This window comes from Phocoena sinus, chromosome 13, assembly GCF_008692025.1.
Source record: "Phocoena sinus isolate mPhoSin1 chromosome 13, mPhoSin1.pri, whole genome shotgun sequence".
Lineage (NCBI taxonomy): Eukaryota > Metazoa > Chordata > Mammalia > Artiodactyla > Phocoenidae > Phocoena > Phocoena sinus.
The window spans coordinates 84,235,773-84,261,133 of NC_045775.1; the positions used below are offsets into that span (position 1 = coordinate 84,235,773).

A 25,361-nucleotide genomic window follows, 5' to 3' on the forward strand; every position below is an offset into this window, starting at 1 on the left:
TAGGCCGCTGGACAGAGTTCACTCTACCCATACTCACTGTAGTCTTTGAAATAGGGCTGAAGTATGCATTTTAGTTCATCAATAAAATTCTGGGCACCTGAAATGTGTTCTCATCTCTCCACTTAAGACGAATGTTTGACCTGCTCCAAATCCTTGATCTTGACCTTTTTCTCAAAGTAACCGCTTGGTACTTTCCAAAGGCTACCACATCTCCTCTTTGTTTACAGAGTTAACTGGTTAAAGGTGCAGGCAAGGCATGGGGAGCAGGTATTAATTATGTTACTGCTACAAATGTATCATATAGAGAAGGTATGACAAGGAAAAAAGTGGGAAGAGGGAAAAGTAACAGCAGGAATGGAGGAGCCAAACAAGAAAAGCTGAATTTTTTAAAAAGACACTGACAGGCTGGAGCAGAGATTAACAACTTTTTCTGTAAAAGGCCAGACATTAAATATTTTAGGCTTTGCAGGGAAAGAGGTCAACTTGAGGGTATTATGCAGGTATTTGTATAACAAGAGAGAAAACAAATATTTACACCTTTTTTATTGACGAACTGCAAAATAGAGTAATTTACTTCTTTTTTTGTAGTATAGGTCTACCAATTAGGAAAATGGAATTCTCTTAGAGAAGACAACATTTTCCTCAATTCAGGTTCAAAGTTAGTGTTCCCTGTCATCAAAATTGATTGAAAATCTTCACCTATTGATCTGTAACGAGATTTTACATATTCACCTTTGAAAAGGCACACAGGTACTATGGAATACTGATGTGAATCCACACGCATATAATTTTAAATTGAGCATTTCACTGCCTGGAAAGTGTTTATAGAATTCTATTAGAGTCTTTTTTTTTTTTTTTTTTTTTTTTTGGTATGCGGGCCTCTCACCGTTGTGGCCTCTCCCGTTGAGGAGCACAGGCTCTGGACGCACAGGCTCAGCAGCCATGGCTCACGGATCCAGCTGCTCTGCAGCATGTGAGATCTTCCCGGACCAGGGCACGAACCCGTGTCCCCTGCATCGGCAGGCGGACTCTCAACCACTGCGCCACCAGGGAAGCCCTCTATTAGATTCTTCTCATGATATCTGCCCCTTTAGTATGTCAATATACACTAAATATAATCGCAGATTAATCATTTTCAACTGAATATTAGATGAAAGCCCCTCAATTGCATGGTTGAATGCATTTTGAAATACAGAAATCTTCTTTGGAGACTTTAGGAAATCTAAAACAAACAAAAAAACAAAACAAAACCGCTGCTGGAAGTACAGTTTGAGCTTGGGAAACACACCTACGAAGGCATTCGAACAAGCGGGCATTAAATGTCATAGAATGCTCTTTCAGCATCTACTACACGCAGTCTGTCTCCTCCCTGTTACTACAGTGAACCACGTTGAAAGATTTGTCTAACGTTGAATCATCCTTACATTCCTTGGATAAGCCTTCCTTCCCGACCTTAACTCTTATTACACTGCTGGATTCAAAATATTACTAAGAAGTTTAATTAAGGTTTGCGCATCTATGTACATGTCAGACCAGCCTAGAAATTCTTTTCCCGCGCAAGCTTTACCTGCTAACAGTAACAAGATTATTCTAACCCTCCAAAATGAGATGGAAATCTTTCCAAAATGTTTTATGAGCTATCGATAAAATAAGATGGGAGTTAATCTTCCTTGAAAGTTTGTTAGATCTTGCTTGACAGTAGTGCCTCTGTTCAGGAGAAAATCCCTGAGTTCAATTTCTTTAATGGTTTTTGGTCCATACCAGTATTTTACTTCTTCCTGGATCAATTCTGGTAATTTACAGTTCCCTTAAAATTGTTCTTTTCGTATTGATTTTAAGATCTGTTGTATTTATATCTGCAGTTATACTTTCCTTCATTCCTGATGCTACTCGTGCTTTGCATTTGTCTTCATCACACTTGCCAAACGTGTCTGTTTTACCAGTTTTATAATAAACCAGCTTCTCACTTGTTAACCGGCTCAATTTTTCCTGTTTCACTAATTTTTCTGTTTTTCCACTATTTTGTTGCTTATACTTTGTGTTAGCTCAATTGATGTTGAGTTTCCCGAGTGAAACACACATTTCATTTACATTTATTTTTAATCTTTTTCTAATGCGTTTAAGCCTCCACTCCTCAGATTCTAAAGGCTGCTTTTACAGAAGTCCGAGGGCAATAAAATTCACTTCCCATCTAGACGCTGAATGAATCAAACTATTTTCTTTGCTGGCTTCTAGCATTTGACAACCCATTTATGAAGCCAGCACTTCATAATTTAACCTATTAAAACATTTAAAATAGATCTCAACACATTTTCTAAGCATCCAGCCTTAAGCTTAATAATACTGAGAATTTATTGAGGAATTGCTCAAAAATGAATGGAAGAAGAAAAACAATTTAAAATGTTTTGTGTAGAGAAGGTAAATGGAAGAAAAATGTTTCCTCTAAAAAAACTAACACAAAATTTCAGAGAGTTTACCGATTAACCCCTGTACAGGCAAAAGATTCAGAAGAGGACAGCCTGAGAACAGGCTTTGTGAGAAGAGAAGAGAGATTGTAGCTTGTGTTTAGGGCTGATCAAAGGCTGTTCTCCTCCAATTGCCACCCAGGGCCACTGTGGTGCTGGGAGCTGGGGTTACTGCTGGACAGTCTGTCCAGTGAGTAGGCAGTGGAGGGAAGTAGAGACCTATACAAGTGCTACTTTAAAAGGGCTGAATGAAGTGACACAAAGCAATGACAACTGGGTAGTGTTCCCAATGAATAGAAGGAATGAATAGCAATCTCCTCATAGGTTATTTGTTCAAACTAATGTAGGACTTAGAAAGTCAAGTCCATAAATCTTGAGTGTACATCTTGAACTTTACATATGTTACACCCATGTAATCACCACCATGGTCATTTCCAGGATCTACGAAGGTTCCCTTGGGCACTTTCCCAGTTAGGACACCTCTCCAAAGGGTCACCACCAGTCAGACGTCTATCACTACAGATTACTTTAGCCTATTTTTGAACTTCTTATACATGGAGTTATATAAATGGAATGGACCCTTGTATCTTTCACTCAGTATCATTCTGTGAGATTCATCCATATTATTGTAGGTCTCAGTGGTCTTTTTAAAAAATAAACTTTTGTGTAATATTATTTTGTGCATTTTACACAAAATACTCTGAATTGATTTACTTACTCTACTGGAGGGCTGTTTCTCAAATGTTTCTGGCACATATAAATAAAGCTGACACGTTCTTGCATGTGTCTCCTGGTGGACATGACATTCATTTCTATTCGGTATATACTCAGAAGTGGAAACACTGTGTCAGAGGTTGTATATATGCTTAGCTTTAGTAGGTACTCCCAAACATTTAACTTCTACCAAGTGACATTTCCACCAGCAACATAAGAGTTCCAATTCCTTCAAATACTTGCCCAAACTATGTAAATGTTTAACCATGTAAATGGTTAAACTTTCATTTTAACCATTCTGGCGGGTATGTAGTAAGATCTTATTTTAGTTTCAATTTGCATTTGATCACCAATTATGTTGGGCACCCTTTCATATGTTTATTGCCCTTTTGAGATCTACTTTTATAAAGCATCTGTTGAAGTCTTTGCCTATTTTTTGGACAGACCTTGTTTTTGAACCATAGGCATTCTATCAATATTCTGGACTTGCATTCTCAGTAAGACACATATTACATATACACACCACATTTTCACTCTTTTAGGGGGTCTCTAAGGAACAAAAAGTTCTTCATTTTAATCAAATCAAAGTTATTTTTTCTTTTATCATCCTTTTAGTGTCTTATTCAAGAAAAAATTGCCTGTCCCAAGTTCATATTCTCCTATGATTTCTTTCAGAAATCTAATTGTAATTTCAATGTATGAGGTAAGTATCCAGGTTCATTTTTTTCCATATGAATAAGCAACTGGCTCAGACTATTTAAAATGCTTCTTTCCCCAGTGAATTCCACTGGCGTCTTTGTAGTAAATCAAGTGTCAGTTTCTGTGTGTCTCCCCTTGGGCCAATACAGCTCTTAATCACTGCAACATTATGGTACGTCTTGATACTTTATAAACTCTCCAGCTCTGTTATTTTTCTTCAGTACTGCCTTGGTCATTCACCAACTTCCACCAAAACCATTGGCTGAGACTTTGAAATTGCATTGAGTCTACAGTTCAATCTGTAGAGTAGATATCTTATTGATACCCAGACTTGCAAGTCATGAAAATAAAATCTTTCCATTTATTTAAGTCCACTTTAATTTCCCGCAGAAATGTTTTGTATTTTCAGTGTAGAGGTTGTGAACATCCTTCAGATATTTCAGGATTTATTCCAAGAAATTTTTTGTTCAATGGGTTGTTTTCAAATTCTGTTTTCTATTTGTTCTTTACTAAGTATTTATAATTATCATTGGTCTTTCTATATTGACCCAATATTCAACACTCTTGATAATTCACTTATAATTTATAATAGTCCAAATACTATTCTGGAGTCTCTAGGTACTCCCACACATGATCTACAAATAGTAACTGTTTTATTTTTCCAGTTTTGATGCTCTTTTATTTTCTCCTCATCACACTCACTAGAATCTTTAGTATAATGTTGAGTGGCAGTGATGACACAGTGAACAACCCTGTCACCTAGTGAATGGGGAAACATTCAATATTTAATTAGGATGGTTTCTATAGATATTCTTTAACATATTAAGAATGTTCCCTTTTATTCCTAGTTTCCTGAGAGATTTTAACAGACATACGATTTTTCTCCTTTATTCTGTACATGTGGTTGATTTACAATGAACAAACAAAGTAACATTCTACTTGATCATGATGTATTGTTCTTTAAGTTTATCACTAGATTCAATTTGCTAATATTTTGTTTAGGATTTTTGTACCAATGCTCATAAGAAATATCGGACACTATTTTTCCTTTCTTACAACTGACGTTTGTGCTCACCTTTCTTTCCTCCTTTCTACTTCCTTGGGATTCGATTTGCTTTTCTTCCTCTAGTATCTTGAAATAGAAGTCTGGAGATCACTGATTTTCAACTTTCCTTTTGTAGTAGAGACATTTAAAGCAATAAATTTCCCTCTAAGCATTGTTGCAATGACATCCCATAGTTTTACATACAGGCATACATGAGCAAGATTGTGGGTTCAGTTCCAGACCATCACAATAAAGCAAGTCACACATTTTTTTGGTTTCCAGAGCACATAAAAGTTTTGTTTACACTATATGATAGTCTATCAAGTGTGCAACAGCAGTATATCTAAAAAAAACAATGTGTATACCTTAATTTTAAAATATTTTACCGTTGGGCTTCCCTGGTGGCGCAGTGGTTGAGAGTCCGCCTGCCGATGCAGGGGACACGGGTTCGTGCCCCGGTCCGGGAAGATCCCACGTGCCGTGGAGCGGCTGCGCCCGTGAGCCATGGCCGCTGAGCCTGCGCATCCAGAGCCTGTGCTCCGCAACGGGAGAGGCCACAACAGTGAGAGGCCCGCGTCCCGCAAAAAAACAAAAAAAACTTTACTGTTAAAAAACATGCTAACCATCAACTGAGCCTCAAGCAAGCCATCATCTTTTTGCTGGTGGAGGGTCTTGCCTTGATGCTGATGGCTGCTGGCTGATGAGGGTGGTGGCTGCTGCAAGTTGAGGTGTCTGTGGCAATTTCTTAAAATAAAACAGTGAAGCACGCCACAATGACTGACTCCTCCTTTCATAAGCAATTTCTCAGTAGCAGGCAGTGCTGTTTGACAGCATTTTACCCACAGCAGAATGTCTTTCAAAACTGGCATCAATCTTCTCAAACCCTGCTGCTGCTTCATAAACTAAGTTTACATAATAGTCTAAGTCCTCTGTTATCGTTTCAACAATCTTCACAGCATCTTCACCAGTAGATTCCATATCAAGAAATCACTTTTCTTTTTTTTTTGGCAGTACGTGGGCCTCTCTCACTGTTGTGGCCTCTCCCGCTACAGAGCACAGGCTCCGGACGTGCAGGCTCAGCGGCCATGGCTCACAGGTCCAGCCGCTCCACAGCACGTGGGATCTTCCCAGACCAGGGCACGAACCCGTGTCCCCTGCATCGGCAGGCGGACTCCCAACCACTGCGCCACCAGGGAAGCCCAAGAAATCACCTTCTTTGCTCATCCTTAAGAAGCAACTCACCTACTAGTTTTATCCTGAGATGCCAGGAATTCAGTCACATCTTCTGGTTCCACTTCTAATTCTAGTTCTCTTGCTGTCTCCACCACATCTGCAGTGACTTCCTCCATGAAGTCTTGAACCCCTCAAAGTCATCCATGAGGGTTGGAGTCAACTTCTTCCAAACTCCTGTGAATGTTGACATTTGTACCTCTTCTCATGAATCACGAATGTTCTTAACAGCACCTAGAATCGTGCGTCCTTTCCAGAAGATTTTCAATTTCCTTTGCCCAGATCCACCTGAGGAGTCACTTTATCTGGCAGCTATAGCCTTACGAAATGTATTTCTTCAACAGTAAGTCTTGAAAGTTGAAATTGATCCTTGGGCTGCAGAATGGGTATTGTGTTAGCTGGCATGAAAACACATTAATCTCTTTGTACATCTCCATCAGAGCTCTTGGGTGACCAGGTGCATTGTCAATGAGCAGTAATAGTTTGAAAGGAATCTTTTTTCTGAGCAGCAGGTACCCACAGTGGGCTTAAGATATTCAGTAAACCATGCTGTAAACAGATGTGTCATCTAGTTTGTTGTTTCACTTATAGACCACAGGCAGAGTAAATGTAGCATAATTCTTAAGGGCCCTAGGATTTTCAGAATGGTAAAGGAGCACTGGATTCAACTTAAAATCACCAGCTGCATTAGCCCTTAACAAGAGAGGCAGCCAGTCCTTTAAAGCTTTGAAGACAGGCATTGACTTCTCCTCTCTAGCTATGAAAGTCCTAAATGGCACCTCCTTCTAATAGAAGGGTACTTCATCTACACTGAAAATCTGTTGTTTGGTGTAGCCATCTTCATTAATGATCTTGGCTAGACCTTCTGGATAACTTGCTGCAGCTTCTACATCAACACTTCACCTTGCGCTTTTATGTTATGGAGACAGCTTCTTTCCTTAAACCTCATGAACCAAACTCTGCTAGCTTCAGAGTTTTCTTCTGCAGCTTCCTTACCTCTCAGTCTTCATAGAATTAAAGAGAGTTAGGGCCTTGCTCTGGATTAGGCTTTGGCTTTAGGCAATGTTGAGGCTGGTGTGCTCTATCCAGACCACTATAACGCTCTGCATATCAGCAATAAGGCTGTTTCACTTTATCATTCATGTGTTCACTGAAGTAGCTCTTTGAATATCCTTCAAGAACTTTTCCTTTGCATTCACAGATTGGCTAGGTGTTTGGCACAAGAGGCCAAGCTTTTGCCCTGTCTCAGCTTTCAACATGCTTTCCTCATTAAGCTTAAAGATTTCTAGCTTCTGATTTAAAGTGAGATGCATGACTCTTCCTTTCACTTGAACACTTAGAGGCCATTTTAGGGTTCTTAATTGGCCTAATTTCAATACTGTTATGTGTCAGAGAACAGGAAGTCCCGAGGAGAGGGAAAGAGTTTGAAATAATCAATATTCTCTTATATTTATTCATGTATTTACTCTGTCTAGTGATCTTCATTCCTTCCTTTAGTTCCATGCTACCATCTGCACCATTTTCCTTTAACCAGAAGAATTCCGCTCAGTACTTCACGCAACTGTGATGGCAATACAAGTCCTTCCTATTATTTACCTGGATTTAAGCATCTTAATTTTGCCTTCATTTCTGACAGATATTTTTCATCTGGGTAAAGAATGCCAGGTAGGTTTTTCTCCCCCTTTTTCATCACTTTCAAGATGTTACTCCATTATCTTCTAGTTTTAATAATTTTGTTGAAAAGTCAGCTATCAGTCTTATTCTGGCTCCTTTCAAGGAAATATATCCTGCCTTCTCTAAGTGCTTTTAAATGTCTCTTTATGTTTGATTTTCAGTAACTGGACTGTAAGATACTTAGATACGTTTTGTTTGTTGTGTGAAGTGAATGCTTGTGTTTATCCTGTTGGGCTTACTGAGCCTCTTGGTTCAGTGACAGTTTCCCATCAGATCTAGAAAATTCTCAGCCATTTTTCCTTCAAATATTTCACTTGCCCCTTCCCCCTCTCTCCTCTTCGGGGGCTCGTATTCCACAGATTTTAGAACTTTTCTCTGTGTCCCCCATTTCTCTTATGCTCTGTTTTTTTCCTCTGTGATTCAGCTTGGATATTGTCTATTGGCTTGTTGCTGAGTGTTCCCATCCCGATGTTGGATGTGTCCAGCCTGTTTTCGAATCCGTCTAATTCTCAACTTCAGATACCGTATTTTCCAGGGCTAGAATACCCATTTGGTTCTTTTTAATAGACAGTTATCTATTGAGTTATCTTTTCACATGCTTATTTCTGTTTAACATACAGTTATTTTGAATTCCACTCGCAACTTATTGGCCAAAATTAGTCACATGGCTCTACCCAACCACAAGCAGGCGAGGAATGCAATCGTACTTGTTTGGAGAGGCTATAAAGATACAAACATTCGGGGAACAGCATTGATGATTACCACCCTTGTCTATGGTCACAAAATAACTAAGGGTCAGCCTGGGTCTAAACACAGCCATTTCCAAATCTAAATATTTGTAAACTTTTTACTATAACAAAACCTCTCTTGGGAGCTAATTCATTACTAAGTTAACTTTTTTCTATAAATTTTTAAACTAGGGAAACTTGGCTTTCTTTTCCAATCTTTGGGTGGAAAATGGATACTGAATAAAGTTCTCATGATGAACTGACTGCAATAATCCATGTTTTTAAAACTTTTAAATTGAGGTCTAATACATAAATGGAAAATACAATGAATTGTCACAAAGTGAACACACCTGTGCATCCATCTTCTAGGTCAAGGAGCAGAACATTACCACTACCACTCAAGTCCCTCCCATACTTACTCACAATAACATTCCCCTTTTTCTTCCCCAAGGTAATCACTGCCCTTACTTGCTTCTAACATGCCATAGTAATTTTGCCTGTTTGGACTTACAGATAAATATAATCATGTATTAAAAATGCTTTTCAGTCTGGTTTTCAATTAACATTATGTGATTCATCCACACTGTAGTATGTAACTGAAGTTGGCTTATTTTCTTTCTATGTAGTATTCCACAAAGACATCACAATATATTTACTTATTCATTCTGTTCCTTTTGGACATTTGAGTTCCACTTTAGGGCTATCTCTAATGATGTATATACGCTCTTGTACACCCCTGTATACATTTTTTCAGTGCACATATGCTTGTACCTCATTGAAGCTGCTTGGCCAAAGGTCATAATTAACATTTTCAGATACTGCCAAACAATGTACCAGGGGTATAACTATGCAGACCCATCAGCCGCATACAATAGTCCTCCTTTTCTAAATCTTCTCCAAGAGTTGGTATTGTGATCTGTTACATTTCCAGCAATTGTTTTTTAAGGTTCTGTACTTGTGCTGTTTACAACAGTAGCCGTTGGACACATGTGGCTAGTGAAAACAAGAGAGAGGTCTAGTCCAACAAAGGAACTGAGTTATTTTAACTAGTAGAATTTTTAAAAATGGATACTCTTCAGTCAGAGGATAACTTTTAAGTTAATTTGGAATGACATCAACATGAGAATCGCTTTTTCAACTCTAAATTTTAAGAAATCTAAACAAGAGGAAGTACTTCTGATGAAAATTTAGTATCCAAATTGGGGTGGGTAGCAAATGTAAAATACACAATGAATTTCGAAGATTTACTGAGAAAGTAAAAGCTGGATGTTTTTACATTAAAGGTATGTTGAAATAACATTTTGAAGGTATAGGGTTAAAAAATATTTTTAAATGAATTTCACCTGCTACTTTTCACCTTTTTTAAATGGGTTAACAGAAAACATAAAGTAACATATGTGGCTTACACAGTATTTCTACTGAATAGTGTGGCTCTACACCATATATACTGATACATAAATAACTGAAAACTAAAAAATACACAGCCTGTTAAAGTACGGATATGTTGGTTTCAAATATGGTACCAATTATTTGTTACATAAAGCAATTTAACTGCCCGATTCCAGCAGAGAATCTCCCAATTTGGATACAGGTGTGCCTTCTAAAAGAGAAAACCTTAACCCTAGTTTACAATAAAATGCATAATGACTAGAGCACACAATAAGACTCTTCGTAACAAAACATTAAACCAAGTCTTCTTGACTACAGATTTAAGTCATACACACACAACCCTGTTTCAAAACCAGCGAATTCAGAAAACAAATCACCCTCCATCCACACACTCTCCACCCTAAACAACTGTCAATAGAGCATACTCATTCAGAGTCAAACGCAATGACCAGGACCGAAGTTTGGGCTTCCTTTAAATTATATATTCTTAACAGGTGGTGGCTGGGCGGGAAGCGGCTGGTGCTGGTCACAGACTCCGGTTTAAAAGATAAAATAAAATAAACCAGACTGCTAGTTAGTATATAACCATCTAAAAAGCTAATCACACCAATACGACATCTAACGGCCTTTGAGAGAGAAGGGAGGTCAGGGCCAAACAGTGGAGTGTAACAGCATCCTTCCTGGATGCACCAGCTGAATCTCCAAAGCAAACCCTGCCCCATCACAAGGCTATCTTCTTGTGATAGCCCGGGAGTGTTACCTTCTTGTAACACACGAGGGTGTTAGCTATTTGCATTTCCCTGCAAGACGAATTAAAACCCTTGGCCCTCCCCCCACTCCTATACGGCTGAGATAGGGTGAAAAGCAGTGCTGGCCTCACAGGGCGGCTCAGGAAGGCCACGGAGGTCCTGGAAAAGACAGCCCGCAGGTGCAACTGGCCCCTACTCTTCGCTCACCGCCTCCAGACAGCACAAGAGCCCCGCCGGCCGAACCAAGCTTTCCCGTCCCGGCCCTGCCCCTCAACAGGCGAGCGTGTAGGTGGCCCAGCCCCCGCTTACCGAGGTCCAGGGCCTGGTGGCACTTGAGCAGAGCGGCCTCGGGCTGCTGTTGGCGTTGCAGGCTCTGCACCTGGCCCGCCAGCTTGCGCGCCCGGCACTCGGCCGGGAAGCACTTCTCCAGCAGGCCGCTCAGCACCACGTTGACGCGGCGCACCGGCGGCCGGCCCGGCCCCGGCTCAGCGCAGCGCCTGCACACCGTTAGCCCGCACGGCAGCGTCACCGGCTTGTGCAGCAGCCGCTGGCAGCGCGAGCAGTCCAGCAGGTCCCGAGGCGCCGCGGGAACCGAGGCCGACGGCCCCCCGCTCGGCGCCTCCCCGGGGGCGCGGCCCGGCTTCTCCACCGGCGACCGCCGCTCGCGCGGGCCCGGCACGCACGCCAGGCCGCTCGCCAGCTCCCCTAGCTCGTCGGGCCGCAGCGCCCCGAGCCGCGCGGCGCCGCGAAACGCGCCCAGGGCCTCGGGGAGGCGGCCGGCGCGGGCCAGCGCGTCCCCCAGCCGCAGGCATAGGCCGCGGTCGGACCGCGCCGGGCCGGCCAGAGCGGAGCGGAAGAGCTCGGCCGCCGTCTCGTACTCGCCCGCGCGGAAGGCCTCGTCGCCCTTCTCCACCCGCTGGGCGAGCGGCTCCCCGCAGTCGCAGCCACGACAGGGGGGCGGCGACGGGACTGCCTCGGGGCTCATCACCGCGGGGCTGCGGCTTAGGGCCGGAGGGAAGAACGGAGAAGGGAGGATGCTCGCTGCCCGGGCCCGGCGACTGCAGCGCGGTCGCCGCCTTCGCCGAGAGCCACGCGCGTCTGCGGGTGGGCGGTGCGCGGCGGGCGGCGCGACCACCGCCGGGGGCGGGCGCGGGGTGGGGCCGCGTCTCCCACGCGGCGTGGGCGGCCGGGGGCGGGGCGGGCACGGTGGGCGCGGCCGAGCCCAGGCCCGCGGGGAACGCCCTCCTAGCTCCCCTGGCTTAGGCAGCCGGGCCGCAGGCGGGAAGGCGGCGACCCCTCCACGTTCGTTCGGCGTCTCCGCAAACCCTCTCCCTCCTCGCCCCGGGCGGCCCCGCGCGCGCGTCTGCGTTTGCGCCCGTCTCCACGCGCCCTCGTCCCGCGCGTTCTCTGCCCGCCCCGCGCAGCTCATCGGCCGTCCGCTGCAGCCCCCGCCCCTGGAGCAGGTGTCTTCGCCCCGCCGTGCCCCCTTCTCCCCGCACCGAGTGCCAGCCTAGCTCCAAGGCCTGGCCAAGCCCACCTGCGGTTGTGGTTAAAAAGAGAACCGATAAATAAGTACCAGGGATGTAAGGTGCAGCATGATGACTATAGCTAACACTGCTGAACCATATATGGGAAAGTTGTTGAGAGAGCAAATCCCAAGAGTTCTCATCCAAGGAGAAAATCTGTTTTTTCTTTTTTTCCTTTCTTTCTTGCATCTATATGAAAAGATGGAAGGTAGCTGAACCTATTGTAAACATTTCAACAATATATGTAAATCAAACCATCATGCTGTATGCCTTAAACCTATATAATGATGTATGTCAATTATTTTTTAATATAACTGGAGAAAGAGAAAGAGACAGAACTGAGGGACCGTTACCCAGCACACCACTGTAACCCTAGCTTTGACTTAGGAAATTGTGTTAAATGACCAGGAAGCCTGAAGTGGGTGCTGATCGGATCTCATGAGTAAGCTTCTCTTAACGGAACTCTAGATGTTATAGACATTTTAGAGCTCTAATTTAGACAGAACTCTAACACAGCATGTGAGGAAATACCAGACTAAGTACTGGAAAGGATTTGAGACATGGAAAATTGTATTATGTCCTTGATAGGAAAGTAGAGATAGAATTTCTAAAACTGTCTCCTACAGTGCAGTACTACAGAGAGAAGTTGCTGGAAGGAGGGAATTAAAAACTACACATAACCTGCTCTTCTCTCCCTAGTGCTCTGCCATCTGTTTCATGCTATGTATTTGAATGCGATAAAATGCATTATAGTATTCCAAAATCCATACTGTTCATTATTTCAAGTCGAAATGTCTTCATTCTAAATTTGTGAAGTTTTTCTACATCTAAAATTGGCTAAAGAAAATATAAGATACTCCCATCAAATCTGGCTTGGAAGAAGGGAAATGCCTCATTAAGTGAGGTGAGAAAATTTTAGATGAGTCCGTAAAACAGAAACGGAGACAACTTTGGCCAGCCTCCTAGTCCCATGATAAAGAAACATGCAGAGCAAATCCCCCTGCCACCTCCCACCTTTCCATGAATGAGTTTTCTCCTCAGCTTTCTATTTTGACTGATAACGGTTGTAGTCAAACTAGGTTTTGATCTGTTCCTCATTACTGAATGGGTCCAAACTCTCTTTTACATCACTCCTTAGGTTTTCATCTACTCTCTTTATGTAGTAATTCACTTGGATTTGAAGGTTGCTTATCCAACAAATTCACCACCAACAACCGGGAAGCTGCCGGGGGTTGGAGGGCAGCTTTTGAGTAGTTAAAATTGTTGCAACAGACTCTACACTAAGGACTATGAAACCTTATGATCTCGGATCTTATTTGTTCTTATAGACAAATTTCTAGCAAAAGAACAGAAAGAAGACGCTGTTCAGAGGTATGCCTCCTGAGAGTAAGAAGTGTGTAAAGTAAAAATATCAATATATTGTGAGATTTATAACATGCAGAAATAAAGTACGTGACAGAAATAGCACAAAGGCCAGTATAGGAAAAACAGAGGGCTACAAAGTTCTAATACTGCATGTGAGATGGTGTAGTCACTTGAAGGAATATTGTAGTGAGCTAAAGATACATACTCTAAACCCTAAAGCAGCCACCTAGATAACACAATATTTATAGTTGAACGTCCAACAAACGAGATAAATGAAATTGTTCTACAAAAATAAAGTCTATTAACCCAAAAGAATGAAGAAAAAGAGGAGAAGGGGGAATAAAAACAGAGGAGATGAATAGAAAACAAAGAGCAAGATGGTAGACTGAAACTCAACCATATCCATCAATGTTAATTAAACATTAATGGTCTAACCACTATAATTAAAAGGCAACATTGTCAAATTGTATGTAAAAGGAAGGTCCAAATATATGCTGCTTCCAAAACAAAGATACATATAAGTAAAAGGTAAAAGTTAAATAAGAAGATACAAATAAGTTAAAGGTAAAAGGATACAAAAAGTTGTTTCATCTTAACCCTTATCAAAATAAGGGGATAGTGACTACACTGATACCTGACCAAGGAGATTTCATAGCCAAGAATAGCACTGGGAGAAAAGATGGCCATTTCATAGTGATAAAGGGGTCAATTGGTCAAGAGGACATAACAATCCTAAACAAGCATGCCTAATAATGGAGCTTCAAAATGTACGGGGTGGGCTTTCCTGGTGGCGCAGTGGTTAAGATTCTGCCTGCCAATGCAGGGGACATGGGTTCAATCCACATGTGGATCCAGGAAGATCCCACATGCCGCAGAGCAACTAAGTCCATGCACAACAACTACTGAGTCTGTGCTCTAGAACCCATGAGCCACAACTACTGAGCCCATATGCCACAACTACTAAAGCTTGTGCGTTCGAAGGGCCCACGTGCTGCGACTACTGAGCCTGTGTGCTGCAACTACTAAAGCCTGCGCTCCACAACAAGCACTTCAGAGTGGTTATTTTTTGAGAGTAATGATGATGAGAATAATGATAATGCTGTATTCAGTGAATGCGTCCTTCTGTTTCTGACAGACGCACTGAGTAATAGGATTTTGGAAGGTCTCATGGTATTTATCAACCTCAAAGTGAAAAATAAAACCAAAATATTCTACTTCCGTTATTAAATTCTAGAGCTTTATTATTTACTAAAGCATCTAAGATCTTTTTGCTCTTAAGTACATTTTTAGCCTGTAATCACCTCCTGGACACTAAGATTTGAGGACACATCAGTAGGTTTTGTAGCATAACATCCCATCTTGGTACCTTGTACTGGGTGGGCCAAAAGGTTCGGTTTTTTTCTGTAAGATGGCTCTAGACGCCTTAGCTGTCTTTAACTTCATTCAAAACAATTTTGTTAGATTGAATGTGCCAGCTGTCACATCAGCATGCATTTAAAAAAGACATCAAAATTGGTGAATTTTTGTGTAGCCATTTTAATATTGAAGATGGAAGAAAAAAGGCAACATTCTCGGCATATTACGCTTTATTATTTCAAGAAAGGTAAAAACGCAACTGAAATGCACAAAAAGACTTGTGCAGTGTATGGAGAAGGTGCTGTGACTGATCGAATGTGTCAAAAGTGGTTTGCAAATTCGTGCTGGGGATTTCTCACTGGACAATGCTCCATGGTGGGGTAGAACAGTTGAAGTGGATAGCAATCAAATCAAAACAATAATTGAAAACTATCAACGTTATACCACGCAGGAGATAGCCGACATACTCAAAATGTCCAAATCAAGCACTGAAAATCATTTGCACCAGCTTGTTGTGTGAGTCGCTTCGATGTTTGGGTTCCACATAAGTGAAAAAAACCTTCCTGACCATATTTCTGCAGCAATTCTCTACTGAAATGTAATGAAAACGTTCTGTTTTTAAAACAAATTGTGACGGGCGATGAAAAGTGGATACTGTACAATAATGTGGAATGGAAGAGATCATGGGGCAAGCGAAATGAACCACCAGCAACCACACCAAAGGCCGGTCTTCATCCAAAGAAGGTGATGTTGTGTATATGGTGGGGTTGGAAGGGACTCCTTTATTATGAGCTCCTTCTGGAAAACCAAACGATTAATTCCAACAAGTACTTCTCCCAATTAGACCAACTGAAAGCGGCACTCGATGAAAAGGGTCCAGAATTAGTCAACAGAAAACGCATAATCTTCCATCAGGATAACGCAAGACTGCATGTTTCTTTGATGACCAGGCAAAAACTGTTACAGCTTGGCTGGGAAGTTCTGATTCATCCGCCATATCCACCAGACATTACACCTTTGGATTTCCATCTTTACAAAATTCTCTTAGTTGAAAAAATTTCAATTCCCTGGAAGACTGTAAAAGGCACCTGGCACAGTTCTTTGCTCAAAAAGATGAAAAGTTTTGGGAAGATGGAATCATAGAGTTGCCTGAAAAAATGGCAGAAGGTAGTGGAACAAAAGGGGGAAGACGTTGTTCAATAAAGTTCTTGATGAAAAATGTGTTTTTTATTTTTACTTAAAAAACCGAAGGCACTTTTTGGCCCACCCAATATTATTATTCCTATAGGAAAAAACTAGGGAACACACAAGGATGAAGTAATTAATCATACGCCAGGACGGGGAAGGAACCAAAATGAAATGTTTGGGATTTGGAAACCCCCATACTCACTGATAAACTCTGATGCCAGCCCTTGATGGGCACTGAGGAAGCTTGTTCCTTATTTTCACGATTATACTCACACTACACTTATATTGAGAAAACATGGTAATGCTCAAATGAGTAGGGCTCTCTAAGCATTATAAATGATGGATGAGGAATCCCTATAGGACTTCCTATAGGTGAAGTGAAACTGCAGGACACATCACTGATCCCTGTGCCTATATACTGGGCTTTGTCAGACAGTTTTTAAAAATCAGGCACAGACTCCTCAGGATTCATGGGGATAAAGATAACCTATGGGAAACATTCCAGCCGTCTGTGACATAGATGCACAGTGAGCAGGCGATGGCGTGCATTTCTGTAGAAAATGACCATCAGTCAGTCTACCAGCTTGGAACTTGTTGCCAAAAGCGGAAACAAGCCATCATCAGTGTTAATGGAGGTGCTGGCTGGCAGGTAATGAGGCTATCGATCAGACAAAAGCTCTGTGGCCCTTTCTCCCCTTGGAACTCCCTGAACCGGGCATGTGCAGCATTACAGTGGAAATTTCCCTCAACAAACCCTTTCCACCAGGTCCTGGTAAATCTTCACCAAGTAGTCCTCAAATATATAACTTAGTTTCATAGATCATCTAGCTGTTGATTTCCACTGTCCAGGATCATCTGGTGAAAAGACAAGCGAGTAGGCTAAAAAGAAACTGGACATAAAACAACCCCACCCATTCTGCATTATCCACATTCATAGCTCTTCTGGGGCCACTACCCATTTCTTAGGCTCCGCCACTAGACACCTTCCTGCTCTTCACGTGTGGCTGGAAAGGACTGTACCCACCAAGGCCTCCCCAGGTGACTGCATTCACATGCGGATTCCCACCTCCATTTTCAATGACATTTTCCATCAATACGGGGAAGGCAGAATCAACAGGATGTTGTGGCTTCCTTGCATAGGACAATTATCTCGGGAGATAAGGGTTGAAGGCTGTCACTGAAGCGTGTACACGATAACGGGGGGGGGGGGGGGGGAGCAAAAAAAAAATCAATGTATAGAGCACAAAGCTCTCAAGGAAGGAGAATGCCAGTGAGTCACATAGAAATAAAGCATACATTTTGTATCTGTCTGCCAAGAATGGAAGCTGTAGGCTTACTGAAATCAACCTAAGTGACACAGAGATATAGATAAATGGACTGTGTATTGTTACAAAGAAACAACAAAATGAAATCACTTGTGCTAAGCCCCACATCAGCAAACCAAACTTAATACCTAACCTAATTACAGTTACAACCTCCCCCAGGAATATAGTCTTAACCCAGCGGTCCTCAACCTTTTGGGCACCAGGGACCGGTTTCATGGAAGACAGTTTTTTCACGGACCGGGGGCGGGGGCGGGGGGGGGGATGGTTTCGGGATGATTCAAGCGCATTACATTTATTGTGCCCTTTATTTCTATTACTGTTACATTGTAGCATAAAATGAAATAAGTATACAGCTCACCGTTATGCTGACAGGAGGCGGGGCTCAGGCGGTAACGCGAGCGATGGGGAGCGGCTGTAGATACAGATCAAGCTTCGCTCGCTCACCGCTCACCGCAGCTCACCTCTTGCTGTGCGGCCCGGTTCCTAACAGGCCATGGACTGGTACCGTTCCGTGGCCCAGGGGTTGGGGACCCCGTCTTAACCGGTCAGTATGGAAATTTCTTGTCAGCACCACTGAGGCAATCTACCACACAGGTCCCTTCCATCCCCTATAGGTAGCTTACCTAAGCCTGAAGCAATCTGCTCTTTTCCTCCTTTTGCTTATAAAAGCCTTCCATTTTGTACAGCTCCTCAGAACTCCTCTCTACTTGCCAGATGGGATGCTGCCCAGTTCATGAATCGTTTAATAAAGCCAATTAGACCTTTAAATTTTACTCGGTTAAATTTTTGTTTGTTAACAGTGTGTACAGGTAGACACACAAGCGCATACAGAGAAAACTGTCACACCCAAAGCTTTTTCTGCATATCTTGATTTTACTATATTTTCTGAATATTAAGCAGGAAAACCTTTCGGTAGAATAATTAACTTACCTGCAAGTTTGAGCAGTTGTGGAATAGAAAACTTGCTAATGAACGCTATTCACCTGGGTTTTGTTGATGCTGGACAGGAATAGAGAAGATTTCTTTTTCTGAAACTCCCACCAACGTCCCAAGGAGTGTTTTCAGGCTGACAGCTGCTGGTGAGGACAGCCCTTGGCAAACACAACAGCCGCCCTGGGCCCACAGCGGGCCCCCATTCCCCTCAGAACAAGGCATACAGAGTTGGCTGGATTCGCTCCAACTATCACTGAGGCAAGTTCCAGCAAGAGTAAAATTGGGTGACATCATACAAAGACCTAAGCAAGGGGTTCCAGTCTTTTACTAAGAATTATCTCCTGTAAGGGAAGCTGTCCGTTTGTTTTTAGAGCTTATGATTTAATAAAATAGACGACATTTCCATTTCCCTGGCTCAGAGATTTTTGACAATCTCTCCGTAGACTTAGTTTGATTTCCTATCCTCTACCTGCTCTTCAGCAGAGAAAATCTGACCATGTACATCCTGGGCCTAATTTCAGAAGAGTACTGTTTTGTAACCATCTTCATTGCAGCTTCTAAGACCACCTTAGTGAGCTTCCCTGTGTACACAAAGGGAACCTGGGTTTAGCGGGCACTAGGAGACAGCGCCCCCTGGAGGAAACTGGTGAACAAAGCTGGCAGAGAAACTGCTACAACCGGACGGCGTATAAGTCAGCAGTGGCCCAAGGACCTCCTTAACTTGTGCACCTTTGATGTTCCCAGCTGTAAACTGGGTATTCTCACTTCTGCTATCCTGTCCATCTTCTTATGCTTGGAAGTTCAGGTCAGAGGTCGTCCACACTTCCCTCCTCAGAAAGCACTTTCGATTTATCCAAAATTTTATGTGTTTTCATATCTGGCTATTTTTAAGATCAGTGAGAGATACCATCAACGGGAATGCCAAAATTGTGAAACATCAGAGAGTAAATTAAAACGAATCATGAGGTTTCACGCAGACACGCTGGGGGAGAAGGGAACAGGTTGTTAGTTCTTTCTTTCCAGAAAAAAACCCTGATGTCCTGGGGTTTCCCAGCCCTCCTGGCCTGGGCAGGGTAACCACACCTTTTTATGGGGTGGGCCCTGGCTCAGAAGACTACAGCGTTTGGTCATAATTACCTAATATCTAACCAACTGAAGACTAGAGAATATACAGCTGCTATTTTTATTACCATCCTCCTAGTTTCCAAATAATTTTGCAGTGTAATCTGTTTATGGCCAACTCTTTACTTATATTCTCTATGTAACATGGAGGTTGGTTCTAGTTTTTTTGCCTTTTGGAAACTTCCCTAAAGTCGTAACATTGGTTTTTTTCCTTTTCGTTAAAAAATATCTGTGGCCCAGAAATTCTATGCTGAGGTATCTACCTAAGACAACCAAAGGGTTCAAACCTATTTCTTGTATCAAGGGTGAAGGAGGAAGGTAAAAGGAATACTCTTCCCCAGCACCTGGATCTTCAGGGCTTTCTGTGAAGGCCTCGAGCGATGGTTTTCAAGCGGTATCCTCACCAGCCACAAAGCACCACTTCAGTGTGAGGCAGCTGGAGCTCATCACCAGGACCAAGGGTGGGAACAGGGGGCCCTACTTCCTTTCTTCTTCCTGTTTGTGCCCAGCTCCTCCTGTTAAGCTCAGAGGTGTATCTATCTCTCCTCCTTAAACCTCTGGACCTACAGGAGCTCATCTGGGCCTCCGGACCCTAAGGTGGAGCGGCCGATCTGCCTGGCTCAAGATGAGATTCTCATATTCTTATTTCCAAAGCACTGTCGCCTGATCCTAATTGAACTGTCAAATGTTCACAGATCGGTTTTGCTATCATGTACAGAAGGCTCTGAAGTATATCTTACACTCAAGTTATTTTTAGAGATGAAAGAAAGGGCAAATTGTTATTGTTCTTTTCCTAAGGAAAAAGGTGACAAATAGCCAAGAAGAACATGCACGGAGAAACTGGCAGCTTTCTTGTGAGTGCAGACGTTCCTTCTTTAGCATCCCTGTCCTCCAGTTATGGGACGGGGAGGGTGGGAAGGAGAAAAGGCGCTCATGAGTCTTTAGGATGGGGTGGCGTGGAAGCAGCTTAGTTCATGACTGACTCCCAGTGAATGCTGGCAGCTGGGGAGAAGGGAGGTCCAATGCTGCTGCAGCGGTGCCAGGCGTGCAACAGGTGGGTGGCCAAGGGGGTCAGCGAGCGTTCCTGTAGAAAAACGCCATGCTCAGAACGACTGTGCTAAGTCAAGGCAGCATTCACTAAGTATTTGTTCAGGCTCAGGAGCTATGGGAATAAATGGAAACAGTCCCTGCCCTTGAGGGTCACTCGGTCGTGGGTGGGAGAAGGGGAGTGAGTGGTAGGGGGTGAAGGAGAGCAGGAGATATGAGGAGATCGATCCATTTAAAACATTCTTTCCTGTAACAGGTAACTGACCTGAGGCTTCCTTGCAGGGGGAGCAGGAGTTAGGTTTATTTACTCCACTACCCTGTTGGCAATCACAGCAAGCCCTCAAGGGCTTTTCAGGAGAACGAGGGCCTAGTTTGTCCCCCCTGACATAAACGTCGGAGGTGTGGGGAGGCTCCGCTTTCCCTAGAAACCGTACTTGCCTCTGTAATTCATCGACGGCATGTGCTGTGGGAAGAGGACAAGTGGATTGAAGTTAAAGCATGAGAGTCTGCTTGGTTCAGATACTCGCTAGTTGTATAATCTTTATACTCAAAGTGGGTTTACTGTACACAACATGTAGCTGGGTCTTTGTTTTTTTATCCACTCTGGCAATCCCTGTCTTTTAATTAGTGTGTTTTGACCATTAACATTTATAGTCATTACTTATACAGTTGGATAAATGTGTTTGTAGCTTTTCTATTCATTGTGCTTGTTCTTTTTTTCCTCTGGTTTTAAACATTTTCATGTGATTCCGATTTCTCTCTTCTCTTAGAATATCAATTACATTTTCTTTTTATATTGTGTAGCAGTTGCCCTCAAGTTTACAATATACATGTATAACTCATCTGAGTCCACCTTCAACTAACACTATACAGCTTCATATGTAGTGCCCAGTCTACTGGGAAGCCATCAGAGGCGTTACACTGTTACACTTCTGTGGATTTCTAGCATTTCCTTTTGACTTTTCTCAGTTTCCATCTCTCTGCTTACAATACCTACCTGTTCTTTCATGACGTCTACTTTTTCCGTTAGAGCCCTCCATATATTAATTATTTTAAATCCCCTGCCTGAGAATTCCAACATTTGTGTCGTATCTGAGTCTGGTTCTGATGCTCTTCATATTGTTGTGGGTTTTTAAAAAAAATTATCTTTTAGCATGCCTTGCAATTTTTTGGTTAAAATCCAGACATAATGTACATCAGGTAATAGGAACCGAGGTAGAAGGCCTTTCATGTTAGGATGTACGGTAACCTGTGAGCAGCTGGGCTGTGTGTAATGTTTGCTGCAGCCATAGGTGGCTGGAGGCTCCAGCTTCCTCCAGGGTCCTTGCTGCTACCTCCTCTATCATCCTTGGGCTTCCCTAGGAACTACTCCTTAAACAGAGTCTGTGCCTTGCAGCTCTCCCAGCTGTAACTCACAGTCATTGTATTTGATTTCTGGTGCTGTGGAGGCAAGGCGTGGGGAGGGGGTGGCATTCTACAATTGTAGCCTTAAATCTCAGTCTTTTAGTGGGCCTGTGTCTCCAGGCTGTCACCTTTACAGGTGTTTCTTAGCTGTTTTTTTTTTTTTTTTTTTTTACCCCTGAGGTGAGACAGGAAGGCTTGAGGGGGCTGGAATTGGGTAAATGCCCATCTCCCATGTGGGATAAGGCTCTGGTGAAGTCTTTCACTCTAGCTAGTAGCCCTTTGTGATGGAGGGTGCTCTGGGCATAGTTCAAAATGGTTACCTTTCTCCTCTATCTGCAGAGCCAGGAGGAGACTCTTCTTTCTTGACTCTTCATCATAAGAATGCCTGGTAGCTCACACTCAACCTCCAGCAGTTTGTCAGGATTACCACGTAAGTGATCCTACCGGTCCACGGCTCTGGTGGTTTCTGCTACAGGTGAGTTGATCTCAGCTGAGAATCTCTGTATCCACCCATCTCATGATTCTCTGACGAGTATTAAGGAAAGGTGTTGATTTTCAGTTTTCTCAGCGTTTTTCTTGTTGTAACAATAGGAACGACAACTTCCAAGCCCTTTTTACACACTGGGCCTGAAACCGGAAGTCTAGCTGTACAACCTTGAGCAAGTCAACTCCTCTGAAGCTATTTCTCCCTTTATGATATAGTGATGATAAATCTTTTAGGCCTACTTCACATCGTTATTTACATTAAAATGCTTTGTAAATGGTAAAGCACTCTACTTCCTTATGGATTATTATGGATTGGTCAACATTCACCACGAATGTGGGAGTTGTCACCAGGAAATGTCTGTCAAGGCAGGAATTAAATTTCCCAGCTCCCGTGAAATTGCTGTGTGCCAGAAGGACGCAGTGAAAGACGTGTGTCCCAATGCCACAACTGGCTCATAATAATGCCCCAGTGGTCCTCCCTCCTCCTACCCTTCTCCTGCAAGCAGAGGACCATGTGACCTTTGGGTATAATGGAGCCACAAGATGGAAAATTCCCTGCCTAGGAGGAACAGACCACTGGATTGTTATGTGTGCAAGACATAATCATTTTATTGTCTTTAATCACTGAAACCTTGGTTTTTGTTTGTCAGGGCAGCTGACGTTACCCTATCTAACAAAGAAACCGTTATCCTGATATTGGAGCTGCAGTTACAAAAACCCAAAATTTGTGGTTTTCAAATTTCATATTCACTGGTTAGGAGCTGTGTGGCTACAAAACAGATAATTGTGGGCCGGAAAGGTTGAGACTCCTGATGCTGCAGTGCAGTATTGAGTGAAACTTACCTGCGACAATAGGAGTGATAAAGAGAAAACAGAAAGACTGTGGGGAAAATGGAGGGAAAGAGGCAAAGTGCAAGCATGTATTGACCGTTCCTCTCTACTTTCTGAGGGAGGGAGGGAGGGAGGGAGGGAGGGGAGAGGGAGAGAGAGAGAGAGAGAGAGAGAGAGAGAGAGAGGGAGGGAGGATTGGCTAGTGGAAATTGGCAAGCACAAAGAAAAGTCCAGAATTTTGGGTCCTTGCAGTGTTACAACAATTGAGAGTTTACAGATTACAGACAACAGGAAATAAGACTGAAAAAGGCCTGTTAAGACTTACCAGGTCAACTCAGTTTTGAGGACAATACAGATGACGGATGTGATGTTGCTGTCCAAGTCTTGTTTTAGACAGCGTCAAGATGACTGCTAATAAACTGACAGGGAGATTGGCTTGAGGGCAAGGAAACAAACATGTAACTCCCCAGTCCTTCCTGTGTACCCGCCACCCCCAGGCCCGGGCGGCCCTGTTCAGCACTTGGCGGCCTCTACTGCACTGCAAGCTCGCAGCTCTGCTCAGCTCTGAACCCCATAACCCTGATGGATGCAGCGCCTGGCGTGTCCAAGGGGCTTGGAAGAGGTACTGTGAAATAACACATTTTATGGCAAGACAAGAAAAACTTGAATGTAAAAAAATCTTCTCTGCCCTTTGGCCTCTTCTCTACCGTCTACCGTGCATTGTGTCTCTGCATTAGGCATTGACCAAACCTCCCAATCGGCAGAAACACCTGCTCAGCCATAAACAGCAACATTCCCCTAGAACCAACAAGACAACTCCTTAAAAGATAACGTTCTTTCTTAATCTTGCAAAGGGTCACAAGGACCCACCACTTTGCACCTGAAGATCTGGATTGTGTAAACTGTCAACAGTCCATCATTTAACGTATAACCCTCTGTCTCCCAAAATTTATGTTAACTGTGCTCTGACTTCTAATGGGCAGAATAGCTCTCGGAGTTTTCTGAGAGGCTGTTCCCGGGTTATAATCCTCAATTTGTCTCAAATAAAATTTTCCATTTCCTTCTTAGATCGACGGATTTAATCTTTCATCAGCAGTACCTAGAACAATTTACATTTCGTCAAAGAGGTGGCAAGGCTCTTTGTCCAAAGTTCGGCTGCATCTCGATCGTTTTCCCCTTCTCGTCCCGCTTTCTGCTGTTCCCTGCTTCTGCAGGTTCCAGTTAAATGGGCTAAGCTGGGGTTGAGTGGGGAAGTGGGGGTGGGGTGCGGTGAGGGGTAGAGGGTGAGCGGTCGGGAAACCAACATCCCCCAGTAACCCTCTGGGACCGTGTCCCCGGTCGGCGGCTCTTTCTCCCGGGACCCCTCCCCGCCCCCCCCCAAACAGAGCCACCTGGGCCCCGGCACGTGGGGATCTGCCATCTCTCCGTGCACTCAGCCTCTAGGGAAACCAAATCTCGCCTTGGCTCTGCGCACTTCACCGTTGACAGTTTCCAACATAAGACCCATGAGACTAAAACGTGTGAGAAGAAATCCAGTAAGAGAAAAGCGATCTAAGACACAAGCCTATTAAGTCAACCTAATATTATTAAACTTCCAAATTCAGGAACTGCCCTCCCTGCCTTAAGACCGCTTCTTGGAGGCAGAGTTGCTTCTCCTGTTTCTTTCTGAATCAGGCTGATGCTACTTCTGAGTGCTCACCTGCACATTCCCTGCGGGGTCGCCCTCTCTAGCTGCCATCTCCTCCTCCCCCTGCCCCGCCAGGTGTCTCCCCTGAGAATGAGCTTCGCTCCACCCCACAGAGACACTCCTGCATCAGGTGCGAAACGATTCCAACAAGCCTCTGCTAAAACGTGATAGAAGAATGATTGATCCTGCAGCCTCTGCGTGTCAGCAGAGGGTGACGGGCCGCCACGCTGGCTGCCCCTCCGCCGGCGTGGCGGGCGGGCACACGAGCGCCTCTCCTCCACCGCCGGCTCGCCCGCAGCCATCATGCAGGCCTGCGTGCCCCTCACCGTCGCCAGGCCTTGGGGATGTCGCATCCACACAGCACCTGACCTGGAACCGCGGCCCAAGGTCAGGTTGGC

General features: G+C 43.6%; 1 protein-coding gene across 1 annotated transcript in view; it reads right to left on the bottom strand.

Annotated features, from left to right (window-relative positions):
• LONRF2 (LON peptidase N-terminal domain and ring finger 2) overlaps positions 1-12,122 on the bottom strand; it is a 36,605-nt gene extending 24,483 nt beyond the window's left edge. Inside the window, 1 exon segment of the mRNA XM_032652274.1 lies at positions 11,003-12,122. Within this exon segment, the coding sequence (XP_032508165.1) occupies positions 11,003-12,122 (1,120 nt within the window).
• Between the last annotated feature and the right edge of the window lie 13,239 nt (positions 12,123-25,361).